The following is a 13,243-nucleotide window of genomic DNA, read 5'->3' on the forward strand; positions in this document are numbered from 1 at the left end:
CGCAGCGCTCTAGTCGTTATCTTGGTTCCGAACAGTGACTTTGATGTAGTCAGCCAAAGAGATCATTCCGTCACTTATTATCCTAAGCACAGGTCTTAATATGACTTATTCCACATATGCTTTTGGTGACTTGAAAATTTAGCCTTTGGTAATTTCGCAAAACTGGCAAATTTTTACCTGATTATCTCTTGCCGCATAAACAGTCTGGGTTACCTTCAATCAATGTAGAAACAAAGAGACAATTCACTACAACGTTCTTTGTCTGAATAGGTTGGAATATGCTCCGGTAATAAATGATTGGCCCGGTGGCCCTTAATTAAAATAGCGCAAAAGTGTCGTAGTTGGATGACAAATGGAATCTAGGATATTCACTGTTCATAGATTCTTTTTGTTCTTTGGAGTTTAAGATAGCTCTGCACGTGACACAAAGTTGGACGAAATGTTGTGTCTTCGCCTTTTAGATACCAATCAAATCATCCACTTTTTATCGATTAGGCGGGACAAAATCAAAAGAGCGTTTCCATTCACTTGGAAAACCTTAGTGTAAGTTAAGATATAGTGCCTGCATGAGAAAGAGATAAAATAGCACAGTCTTAGAAGGCTAATAAAATATAACAGCTAAGCTAGCCACGCAATAATTGATACCGACACAAGTGAATATTTACCATGTCTAAAGATTTTTGTTTACGTTGAATTGAAAACATTGAAATATGTGCTTTCTTCACTAATCGTTGTTCAACGGCAGCGAAGCAGTTAAAAGCGGGTTGTTGCTTCAACGCTACTGAAATTTTTAGGATTCAGACAGGCGAGCAAAGCGTGATGCTCTGGGAAAAAAAAACTTTTAAGGACCTTTTACATGATATCCGAATGAGTTTTGTACAAGAACGAGTTCATACCGGTTGCCACATAATAACCAGCGTAAAAGCTATTCGAAACGAGTCATTTCTGAGTGAGTTTATTGGAGTTTTCATTACAGAACGAAACACTCGTTCTGGACGACCTTTTCTACCTGTTCAATGTAAACGCGGCACGGCTCTCATATTTATATGAATCCTCTGTAGGAGCGAGGGAAGCATTGAAAAAGACAGAAAAGGACGTAAACACTTGTTTTTACTGGCTAATTGTTGCCACTTCCACACGAATAAGACTTAACAAGTACCTTTTATAATTTTATAGCAGTCGTTTTCGAAATTCCAGGCGCTTACCCCCGCCCTCTTATGTAGAGGGGTCCCCCGAGGGTGCTGATACGTGCAGCACACTTGACATTTAGCAAGGACTAATTCTGATGTGATTTTTGGCGAAGAGAAACAAGTTTTTTCAGCGTCTAGATGCTGGTGCGGAAGGACCCTTTACCACCGTGAAAATAATTACGCGTCCCCCCAGAAGGCGGAAAGCCAACAAATTGTTCAGACATTAGTTCAGAAAACTCTGCCTCTGTCTGAATTTTTGGTAGTGTATTGACCAATTCCCAATGGAAACTTAAGTCTGACGTCACGTGTAATTTTGCTCACGGTGGTAAATAGCCTACTTACCGAAGCCAGATTGTACGAATTTTCCAGACATCTTGAGTACTATCTGTGATACACGCTTCCCAATTCCCCTATCAGCTTTTGGAATCGACTTAACCCTACCATTACCATGGCCGGACATTTCTTTTGGCACCCTACATCTGCTATTGGAACCACGATTCCACCAAACACCGAGATTTGATCTGTGAGTGGGCAATTTGTAAAATCATCGATATCTTTTGGCTTCTCGAAGATGCCGGAACGCGACAAAACAAGATCAACTTCATAATCTGGATCTGAAAACTTGAAACTCCGCAAGTGACTTGAAATGTCTTTTTAACAATCACGCAAGGGTACGACTTGGTCTTCTCGATAACTAAACCCACAAGTTCCACCAGCGAACGATTTAACTAAACAGCAAATCTCCATGTGAGCATGTAAGATGGGGCTCTTATAAAACAGATCAGTTAGCTAAATCAGTATGTAGCTTGTCAATCCAATGAACTATTGTAACCATACTTTGACTTCAGCCGGCAAAGGAATCATTGATGGATTTGGAAATTTTAGTTTTCTGAATGTAGTAATTCCTGAAAGGTTTTTCTAGATGTCATGCAAAGAGGAAAAAAAACCCATCTCTTGGTATTTCGGAGGCTGACTCATCTTTGAATTTCTGTGTCACGCTTGTCACGCAACTGATACAATAAGATAGAGAATTCGAAGATATATAAACTGGAACTCAAATCTGGCTAGAATGTGGTAGAGTATAATTAACGTGATCATCGAAACAGCTAATAAAATCATAAATAAACAAGGTAAGAGTGCTATGTTCGATTTTTTTGCAAATTGTAGCGATTTATGCCAGTTAATGGTGGCGACAAGTAGGCGCACCATGTATATTTCATAGTAGCTATCAAGTAAATTTTGCCGGACTTTGAGTTCGTCTCACGATAGAACAACACAAATACACAAGGAAATTTTTACAGTAACTTTATAACCATCCTTTATAACCATAGATTTTGTCATGTCGGTCATTGTTAAAACTGTCTTTGTTTTGATGCTACTTTTCGACATGGAAAAGTATGTCGGACAGAAATATTTACCAAAAAATTAATATTTCTTTGCCAGCTTCAATAACGACAGGCGATTAAGTTTAGATGATAAAACAAAGGATCATGTTCACAGAAATACCGTAGGTCTAGTACATTCGTTACATAAGGTCACACAACTCGGGTAATATTCACGGTGAAAATTTGCATATTTGAGCGGTCGAACCAAAAAAAAATCATTTCTCGAAAACTATAATAAATTTTTGCAAAAAAACTACTCCACAGTTATTAGAACATATTGGGCTACAAAATACGAAAGTAGGAGTGAAAACAAATTTGGGTGACTTGCCGCTGTTTGTTTGATGCATGCTGACATTAGCTTTCAAGTGTTTTGCGCTCATGAGTTTTGATTTTTTTTCTCAACAAAGGGCTCCTTACAGGACGAAATCATGGGTATCACTGTTGATGATGTCATGGAAAAGATAGGCAGTTATAACCGATTTCAGTACAGACTTTTGCTGATCTGCGGTTTCATCAAGACCTGGTCTGATGGTCTCCAGATGATGCTTCCAACCTTTCTCAGCGTTGAACCGCCATGGCGTTGTAAAGCAAACAGTTCTGCATGTAATCTGACCGGAATTTTCAAGCCAGGAGACGAAAATTACAACTACCGTTGTTCCATTCCTCGGGATGATTGGGAATTTGACACTAGCGATTTTACCTCCACTGTGGCTGAGGTAGGAACAATAAACTCAGTTTGAATTCAGCGTCACTCCCCACGGTTTTCCCGCGCCCGTGCAGAGGATTTTGGTTCTGTTTCCCTGATCCATCTCTAAGATTCTGTGTTGTTCTTATTGGTTCTCCTTGTTGGCAGTTAATTGGCAGTCAAGTCTCTAAAATTCTCGGCCCCTTTCTACCATGTTGGTGACGACTGATTCCACTGATAAGTTATTGTTTTTAGAAGGAATTAACACTTCACTCATTTTCATTACATGCGAAAAAAGACAAATTAGCTCATACACTAAATCACTTAAATCATTTCGATTTTCTCTCAGTGGGACCTAGTTTGTAACGTATCAGCATTATCGGTCCTGACCAGAGCAATTATGTTCTTGGGTTATATGATCGGAGTTCTCTTTGGAGGCGTTTTATCAGACAAATTCGGACGCAAACCCATTGTTTATTGGCTTACAGTCCTAACGAACGTGTTCGCCTTGGCTTCTGCTTTCATTAAAATCTACTGGCTCTATGTGCTCTTCAGAGTGCTGACTGGTATAGGCGTAGGTAAGTGAATATTCGCTGTATTTCCAAGGTAAAAGGAGGTAAACGATACGATTAATAAACCATCAGAAAAAAAAAACTTGGCCTTAATTAACCCAAAGGAAATAAAACGACCGCCTCTGTATTTCTGAACTTTTCTCGCATTTTTGAACGAAGACGGCCATAGTTATCAATCTAGATATAATCACTCGAGAACCCGCGGAAGGATGTTTAATAATTGCATAACAACTGAAAAGCTTTCTATCTGTGAATTTGGAAAAGAAAGGTAACAGATTTAGAATCATTGATAAAATGCCGAGGATCTTTTGAATCATAAACTGATTTCCGATTGGCATTCATACCGCTTTCAGACGAAATAATACAAGAAAAAGAAAAAAAACCAAATGAAGATTATAACAACGGAGCTTTGGATATTATTTTCAACAGGCAGTTCATCTCTGGCAATGTATGTGCTCGTGTTTGAGTACGTTGGCAAGCGTCATCGTCACGTGATCGGAACCACTTTATGGTACTTCTGGGTTCTGTCGCTAATGGTTCTGCCGTTATTTGCTTGGCTGATAAGGGACTGGCGCACACTTGCTATGGCCGCGGCTATACCAGGACTACTAACGATTTTCTTCTGGTGGTAAGCAAGTACATTGTATCATGATATCGACCGAACTTAATAGGGACTAACCTTGCTGTCTATGATGCAGAGTTTGCGGTAAAACCTTCATGACTGTTTAAAATCGCAATTTCCTATGTAGCTGCTATTTACCTTCTCATGCATCAGTTGGGGATACCTGTACAGCTTTAATAAGACCCTTTAACGATTGAGACTGTTTCTATTCTCGTTGCTTATTTGCTGGATGACGTAATCAAGTTGGGAAGAGTAGCATGGGAACCACTTCCGGGAATTGAAAGCGCGGATCCAGAGATTTCTGACGGGAGGTTCGCACTTTGATTAAGAAAACAAATTTATTGTTACAATTTTTTTTTTTTTTTGCTATGGATCCCAAATAAGCCGCGAAATACTTCAAGATAAGTAAATACTTCAAGCTAAGTAATAATATGTGATCCTGTCGTTGGGAGAAGTTTGGTTTCAGCCAAGTGGTAAAATACCCTCATTTCCGATGAGAGGGGAGGGGGGGAGAGTTTGTTTAACCCATTGGACCCTCGCCCTGGATCCTTCACCGGTCGGAATGGATAAATGTGTCATGAACATCTTCATGGCATAGGCACATTTATGAAAAAAAATATGAAGAAAATAGATAATTACTCAACTTATTTCGATACAAGATTCTATAGAAAAGAAATATCTTGTGGTTGATCCTGCTTAGCTCTCTAACTTCTGTTACGCACAACCGTTAACCTTAGGTTTCTGCCAGAGTCACCTCGCTGGCTCCTGACGCATAACAGACACAAAGAGGCCAGGGAAAATCTTCAAAAAGTTGCTGACTTTAATCGAAAACAGATGCCTGAAGGTGACCTAGAACAGCCAGATGCCAAGTTAACCCAGAGACAGGGAGATGTCCGGGACCTTTTCAGCTCAATGGCTATGACAAAAAGAACTCTGATATCATGGTTTGCCTGGTGAGTCTGTAGGATGTCAAATGTCGGAACATTGCTTCTCACAGAAATTTCCTCGTCGAAACTGCCTAAAACTATTGTAATTAACATTTTGTCACATGTTGATGCTCAATCTGCGCCAGCTAAAACTGATTCGCATTATTTCCATAGGATGGTCATAGCTTTGGTTTACTACGCTGTTTCATTCAGTGCAGGAGATTATGGTGGCAATCGTTACCTAGTTTTCTTCTTGACTAGTCTCATTGAAATTCCGTCCAACTGGACTTGCATTAAACTGAATCACAGGTAGGAGGGGGGTAGAGAAGGGAGGTTTTTATCTACCTTATTACGTTGACTGATTATCTTTCAAGCATACAAGACTACTCAGACAGGAATTCGTGTCCTCTCAGAACATGGGTAAATGTGAAATAAGTATCATTATCTTACATTAGACTTACTATGAAAACTCTGATTGGTCGAGAACATGTGGTAGCGTGTGAAATTGACATGGCAACCCATAATGCTTATCATGTCGAGTTCAGAGTCTGCCTAGTTTCCAAGCCTCTCGTCCGTGTAGTGTTCTCAAACTTTTGCAAACTCAGAGAAAAGTCTATCCGTGTGCAAATTGCTCAAAGAAGTGTATAATACAACATTTATCGAATTTTGTTTTTACATGATATCATGAATTATCAAACCACGTGTCTGAGTTATCTGCTATAGCATTCGGCTTTGACAGATAACTCAAATCTCCACAGTGATAATTCATGATATCGTACTCAAAGTCATCCAATAATTTTTTATCATTTGGTTCTCAACCAAAGTCAACCCATGCCTGACGATAGAATAAACTCTTTTTGTTCAGTTTTGCAAAGTGGCGACAATAGCTGGAGAGGGAAAAGTCCCATGCTCCGAGGAAGGTTCGATTCGGGTTGTGACTCGTTCCGAACCTAGCAGTACGGTCGACCTTTTTTTTTTCTTTGAATCAACAAACGTAAACAAGGAATATCTAAAACTTGTGAGGAGTCATTTTTCTCTTTACGTTTTTTCGTTCGAAGTTTTGGGCAATTCAAGCCGTGAGTATGATTCCTCTAAACGAACATTTTTTACAGGATTGGCCGGAAGAAAAGCACAGTTATTGGAGTGGTGGTGTCTTTCTTTGCTTCTTTGATTGCAGTCTTTTTCCAGAGAGATCTGAAGAACACCGGTAAACCTCTCTTTACGTCATTGTCAGTTATTGTAGCGCCGGTTCTGTTTTTGGGGTCACAAAAGTTGCAATTACGTTAAGGGAAACGAAAAATTGATTGCGACTAGATTCAGCCATCATCAGTGCTTAGACAAAGAATCACTGGTTAATGTATCGACATGATAATGGTTAGCTTTAAACAAACTAATCCGAAATAGGGGAACTAATGATCATTACATTACCTAGTTAAAGCAAGTACCATCCTGAATTATTTAGGATGTCGGCTGCAAAATACTTTTTTTAATATCATTGCTTTGTTTTTCAGGTTTCATGTTGGCAAACATAATTATGGCACAAGGAGTGGCGAAGTTTTTTATCAACATGTCGTTCAGTTCAATCTATGTCTACTCAAGCGAGCTCTTCCCGACCGTTGTCAGGTATTTTTTTTATTTCAAACTTTCCTGCATTATGCCATTTTCCTAAGGCAAGAAATAAACGTAACCACACGCACTGCTTCGTTCTTAGCAATTTGAATATGGATCTTCCACCTTCCTGCCCACCAACTCAACTCTTTCATCTCTTTCGTGTCTTTTTTCATGATTGACAACAAGTGAATCAATAAGCGACTAATGGACTGTCTGTCTGACTGACTCGCTGACCAGCTTGCTTACAGACTGGCTGAATTACAGACTGACCTACTGGTCATTAATGACCAACTGACTGAATGACTGTGTTACTGACTGACTCACCGTCTTACTGACCGACTAACCGACTGACTCAAGTACGGTCTTACTCAATTACTCGCTCTCTTACTAACTGACTGTCTGCCTGAAAGACTGTCTTACTGACTGACTATCTTACTGACTGATTGACTGACTGACTATCTCACTGACTGATTCACTGCACGACTTTCATGATGATTGACTATTTCAGCGACTTACTTGCTGAAAAATAGACAAATTTTATTGGCTAAATGACTGAATGACTGAATGACGATTGACGAACCGACGGACTGATGAACCAACGAACGCAACCGGCGGACTGACAGACCGATGGACGGATTGACGACTGACGGACTGACGGACTTGGACTGACGGAGTGACAGGTGAATGAATGAAAGAAATTTATTATGACTGACCGGTCATGTCTGACTACTTAAATCGCCCTGACTCACTAAAATGACCTATTTCTTGACTTATTCACTGGCCTACTGACTGACTGGTTGGATGATTAGCCCAACTTCTTCGGGAAGGAATAATTTTGTGCCTCTTACAATTCTCTTAAAAGACCGTCTAAAAAAGTGGCTTGGGTATGGTACGCATTACTTAACTTCTCGTCCAATTCTCCTTATGCCCTAGGAATGTTGGAATGGGAACCTCGTCTGCAGCAGCTCGTATTGGATCCATGTCGGCGCCTTATGTTGTTTGGCTGGTATGTAACTTGATTCAAATCAATTTTATTGTTAATGGCAAAAATATCTTCGATAGGAAATAAAGGACCTTTACACATTTTTGTGAGATTTTTCCAGTACGCAAAAAATCCTACTGCACAGTCCCCTCGACAAGTTCTCCCTTGATAAAACTCAGTGACAAATTCACTTTGATTACGGAAAACAGCGGTATGTCCAGATCACCTTGCCGCACTCCTATGTGGTAGTGATCGCTGCGATTTTCGCTAGCTTGCGCTCATCGTTAAGCAGAGATATGTACCAATTCCTGTGTCAAAGAAAACTTCTCGCATCGAGCTTAAACGTAAAATCCGCCAACTTCGTTTTTATTCTCTCAATAGATGCGTATTTACATTCTCTTGCCATACTCCATCGTTGCAGTGCTTGCTTTTGTCTGCGCGGGTCTGTGCTTCTTGCTGCCAGAAACAAAGGGCACGGCGACTCTAGAAACCATGGATTCTGTCAACAACAACCTCCCAGAGCTGACAGGCAAAGAGCAGCTTCCAGTTGAGCCAAGCAAAGAGAAAGAAGAATTGGGAGAGTTACTACTAAATCAAGCCTTCCTTGCATGAAAAGTATTTTTTCCACCATGATGGAAACTGCATTTTATAATTTTTCTTTTTCGACTTTTATAAATTGTCTTAGCATCCATTAGGAGGAAGAAACAAAGTCTTCCCCATAATCCATCTTTAAAAATACAAGCCCAGTCATTAAGATGTGTCAGAGAGGTCCTTTACATCTCAGTTGTTCTATGTTAGATTCAAATATTCACGCGACAATATGGCGTTTGAAATAAGGGGAAGCGAAGCTAGGGTAGCCCCCAGCTTCCTAATTCCCCTCAATTCACTCTCGGCTGTTAACTACTTTCGACCCCCTTCCCCTCCATCTTTGAAGTTTTGTTCCTTTGTACCAGGTCTCGGTTTGCTAGATATTGACATGTGTTGATTTTCCCTTTATGGCTCAATTCTAAAATCTATTTTAAAATTGTGCCCCATTTTGCAGTTTTTAATTCTCTATTAACCCTTTAAACCCCAAGAGTGACTAGCATCTAATTTCTTTTTACAGTAATACTGCTGTATCATTCATTCAGATGATGATAATATAAGGAAAATATCGTTAATTAACCTAAGGAGCTTTGATTGTTAAACGAATTCTCCTCGTCAATACTAGAAGAAATGTCCAGAGAAGAGTACAGAGAATATGGATACTGGTGTTAGGGCGTAAAGGTTATGTGTTTCAGCTATAGGGTAAAGTATCTGGAAAGTGTGCGATGCTTAACTCACCACACTGAGAACAGGCAGCTGAGAAAACAAACTTAGAGCCTCGTTAGAATATTGACATAGATAAATAACATAAGTGAGATAATTGGTATGATCTTAGGGTTATGTTAAGTATGTTTGAATAGGGGAAAGGGTAAATTTGCACATTATTTTGAGACTCACTTGATACAGTAAAAGTGTTTCGAGTTTCCGCGTTTCTATGGTGAAACTATCTCGAATTCTCCTCACCGCCCTTGTGTTTATATGGGGCTGCATCCACAAAGAATAAGTCCTCCACTGCTTAAGTAATATCATAGTTGGGCAATGATTTTGTTTCCGAGTTAAATTTGTAACAATTGAAGCTCAAACAAAACAACGCTCTAGGTAGATACACGTGCGAATAAATTGGTTAGGAATCCTATTATTCAATAAAAACACTGTAATACTCTTAGCAAATTTGGTTTGATTTGTAGAGCAGACACTTGCTATATTCGGAAGTATATGACCATAACTTCCCATCGGGCAGTCTAATGAAATGAGAGGTTTCCAAATATATTCACTTTACGTTAATGTTTACTAATTTAGTACTACTAGTACGGAATCAAAGGAAATCTGAATTCCTAAGCGCCTAAGAAACACCACATGAGGGACCCAGGAATTCATGTTGTCTTAAAAAAAGAAAGTTGTACTGAAGTTTGTATTATATCAAAAGTCCATCATAAGAAGATAAAACGACTAACATGTTTTGATACTCTGAATAACCCTAGGCTATTATGTTTCTTTTGTTTTCTTGGCTTTGTTAGAACCTGGTAGTCAAGTGTAACACAAACGTTTCACTTATACCGGATTTTTCTATTGTTTTCCCTAAAGAGGGGGAGACAAAAAACGGCTTCAAATATTTGGTCGAAGAATGTGTTGGTTATTACAGAGGAACCAATAACTGACCTGTTGTACGTAGCAATAGCTATGTGGCAACCCTTTTTCTTTTTTCCAGAAACATGTACCTGGGAAAGGAATCTTTTACGTTTTCCATTGTCGGTTTGAGGAACAAGGAGAGTCACTATCAGTTGAATTTATTTGTTCTCATCTTGATATTTGTTTCTGTTTTTTTTTTTTTAACCGCAAAGAAGTGCACGCGCAGTACAAGGGAACTTGTAAACCAACGACAATGTCAACGATTCGCTCGCACTTCTCCTCGTTACTAGTAAGGTTTCTTAGGTTCGCGATGCTCACTCACTGTTCCGCTTTGGTGGTCAAAACGCTACTTAAATAAACTTTGTGAAACGAACAAGTATTATGTATACAGTATTTACAGTATCATAATAGTAACTGTCGGTCTGAGCTTAGATGCTATTATAAGGACTCGAGCCATAGTTGGCAGTTTCCTTTTTTCGTCATTAATTTTTTCTTTTATTTTTTTGCTTTCATTGACAGCTTCCATTTTGCTGATACCATCTCTAAAGCTTTGGGAATACCAAAGTGGCGCCTTTTCATGATTAGCACAGAGAAAGCCAATAGTTCCGGGTGCATGAAAGTCAAGTTTGCAATAATCGGCAATGGTACCTGAACCATGCTCTTGTGACCTATAATGGAGCGCGTTGGCCCAATCCTTAGGGAAGGGTCTTAATGGGGTTAACCGTTAGCCGTGAAACGACCAAACAATTTAGCCAATAGGCGTAAAAATTGACGAATTTTAGCTGTTAGACGTAAAAAAAGCTAACCGTAAAAGGTTTCGTTTCACTCTAGCCGGTTAACCGTACCCGTAAAATGATCAAAATTTTAACCGGTAGCAGTAAAAGCCATCACCCCATTGAGACCTAATTGGAACCCAGTTTTAGTTAGACATACAACAGTCCTACTGATCAGATAAACTTGAGCTAACCAATTACTAGATTCGTGAACGGGACAATGAGCGCAATGCTAGACGAGTTTACTTGATAATTTCGGAAAGGTTTTTGATGAGTCGTTAGGCCAAGACAAAACCCCACGTCATACTAGCCACGAGGTGTTTTGCACAAGTATTTAACATTTTTCTCAGTTATTGTCTAAATTATAGAGGGATATTCTTACTTGAAAGCATAATGCTATTTGTTACTTTGTGTTGCGGAACCCAAGATGTGTTTCGGCAGTAATGTGCCTTTATAGGCTCGAAGGATTTCACCTTGTGTCAGAGACAAAAAGTTTCCACGGCTGCCGACTAACTTCATAAATCGGATTCTTTTATTTGCTGACTGAACTTTCGGCTTTGTGTTTAGCTTTAGAAAAATTTTTAAACTTATCAACAGCTTTGGCAAGTAGCTTTGGCATTGAAGCATCATAATTCTTCTTTTCCTGATATGAAAAAGCTTTAGCAACCTCGAAGTAAACGCTTGTTGTTGAAAAACATCGCGTATAACGTAAATCTATACCTCGAGCAAGGCCAGGTGTAATTACTGTGCAGGACGCACTGGCATACCTCCTTAACTAGATATCTAAAGTATTATTCGTTTTCACATTGAGACTTGAAAATATACAGTCGCTGTCGAAATTTTCGAAAGCGGTGATTTCAGATCAGTTGCGGTTGACTTCAACAGCATCACGTGCACCCATTAGCCCCAGGAATCGTTGGGATTACCTCCAAACTTTCAGCCTGAGTTCACCCCTGCACCACTTTGAGGCACCTCCCAAGAGGCGGGGATGTATACATCCCTGGGTGCTCCGATTTCGCAGGAGAATGTTTGAATAATGCTAGGATTAAAAATATGCAAATCCACGTAGCATTTGTTGAAGAACCTTTTATGAAATTTTCACACAACCACCTAAGATATTTAACTAAAGATCTGCTGGTCAACGGCAGTTTAAACGATCAGTTGATTAAAGATTTAAGGATTGCTTTTACGTGCAACCAGTGGGAAAAATTTACGTCAGTTTGTTGACGTCTTCTCCGAAATAGCTGAAGGTTTAGATAAGCAGTACGATTGACACTAGATTATTAGTGAATACCTTTTGAGAATGATCGTTATTTTTTGGTATTTCTTTACAGCGAATCAAGTCAGCCAACCTGTCGCAAAATTTGACGATCTCAAGCAAAAAAATCCAGAAGCGTTCAAACCCTATACTCCAACCGAGGACTGTGGTGAGTATAAAAAGACGTGGAACACGCTATGTTTGTCAGCGAGGAGTTAACGCAGGTCATGGCATACTCTATTTCTCGTCTTCTGATAATGTCTCTGTTATTGTTTCAGATCCCTCGACAAGTGGAGCACTCGGTTATCACTCAAGCGTCGTACTGTCGATCATTATTGTGATGGTCGCTGCTTTCATGGGATGATTACGATTGACGCCAGTAATACTCGGATCATTAACCTCAAATACTCGTTGAAGCTTAGATCTCGGTGACAGCTTTTCACGGTAGAGAGCTTAATAGTTCAGTAACAAATTATTTTTTGAAACCTAATTTCTGCATGTTACCGAATTTTTTTCCTCTTTTGCTTTCTAACAAAATGGCCAAAGACAAGCAATTTTTGTGCAGCGTTAAGATGTGGTTTAAAGACCACTGAATTTGCACCAGCTTTAAACCTCACAGAACTGTAATGAATGGAATGCACCAATTACTAAATAAAATCATTATCACCGATCAGTAGCCTTGAAAGGAATTCTAAGATGTAGTTGAACATGTTTATTGGGCCATCATCCCTTTTTTTGAGTGTCGCTGTTTGACGTAATTGTGGCCATGCATGGAAAAATGTACCTTTAACCTAAACGGATGCGAAAACCGCCTATTGCTCAATAACCCTTTACACCGTTACATCAGTTTTCAAATTCTCCATTCTGTTCTCTATGAATTCCCTATGGTACTTACCAGGAGAATTAGGAGCAATCACGTGCTTCTTGAGTTTGTGATAATTTCCACTATTCTCATAACGTTAGTGTTTGATGTAGGGCTGATACTGTTGCGAGATGTAAGATTCTTGTCACTCCTTGGGTTTGAA

The 13,243-nt window shown here is 39.4% G+C and overlaps 1 protein-coding gene and 1 long non-coding RNA gene across 3 annotated transcripts in view; both read left to right on the forward strand.

Moving 5' to 3' along the window:
• LOC149050182 (solute carrier family 22 member 4-like) overlaps nucleotides 1-9,720 on the forward strand; it is a 10,415-nt gene extending 695 nt beyond the window's left edge. Inside the window, exons 2-10 of one of the 2 annotated variants that reach the window (XM_089196130.1) lie at nucleotides 2,983-3,291; nucleotides 3,610-3,838; nucleotides 4,262-4,460; nucleotides 5,192-5,407; nucleotides 5,555-5,689; nucleotides 6,493-6,587; nucleotides 6,892-7,003; nucleotides 7,925-7,997; nucleotides 8,355-9,720. In XM_089196130.1, the coding sequence (XP_089052256.1) occupies nucleotides 3,004-3,291; nucleotides 3,610-3,838; nucleotides 4,262-4,460; nucleotides 5,192-5,407; nucleotides 5,555-5,689; nucleotides 6,493-6,587; nucleotides 6,892-7,003; nucleotides 7,925-7,997; nucleotides 8,355-8,585 (1,578 nt within the window). In that variant the 5' untranslated portion in view covers nucleotides 2,983-3,003 and the 3' untranslated portion in view covers nucleotides 8,586-9,720. Of the gene's footprint in view, nucleotides 1-2,886; nucleotides 3,292-3,609; nucleotides 3,839-4,261; nucleotides 4,461-5,191; nucleotides 5,408-5,554; nucleotides 5,690-6,492; nucleotides 6,588-6,891; nucleotides 7,004-7,924; nucleotides 7,998-8,354 lie in introns of those variants that run through there. The other variant, XM_089196131.1, reaches the window with a different exon arrangement.
• A 954-nt stretch (nucleotides 9,721-10,674) lies between these two features.
• LOC149050183 (uncharacterized) lies at nucleotides 10,675-12,891 on the forward strand. The gene is made up of 3 exons (XR_016183590.1): nucleotides 10,675-10,831; nucleotides 12,295-12,387; nucleotides 12,497-12,891. It is a non-coding gene; the product is annotated as an uncharacterized LOC149050183 (long non-coding RNA).
• Nucleotides 12,892-13,243: the final 352 nt, after the last annotated feature.

The sequence above is a fragment of the Pocillopora damicornis genome, chromosome 2 (assembly GCF_964200805.1).
Source record: "Pocillopora damicornis chromosome 2, jaPocDami1.2, whole genome shotgun sequence".
Taxonomy (NCBI): Eukaryota; Metazoa; Cnidaria; class Anthozoa; order Scleractinia; family Pocilloporidae; genus Pocillopora; species Pocillopora damicornis.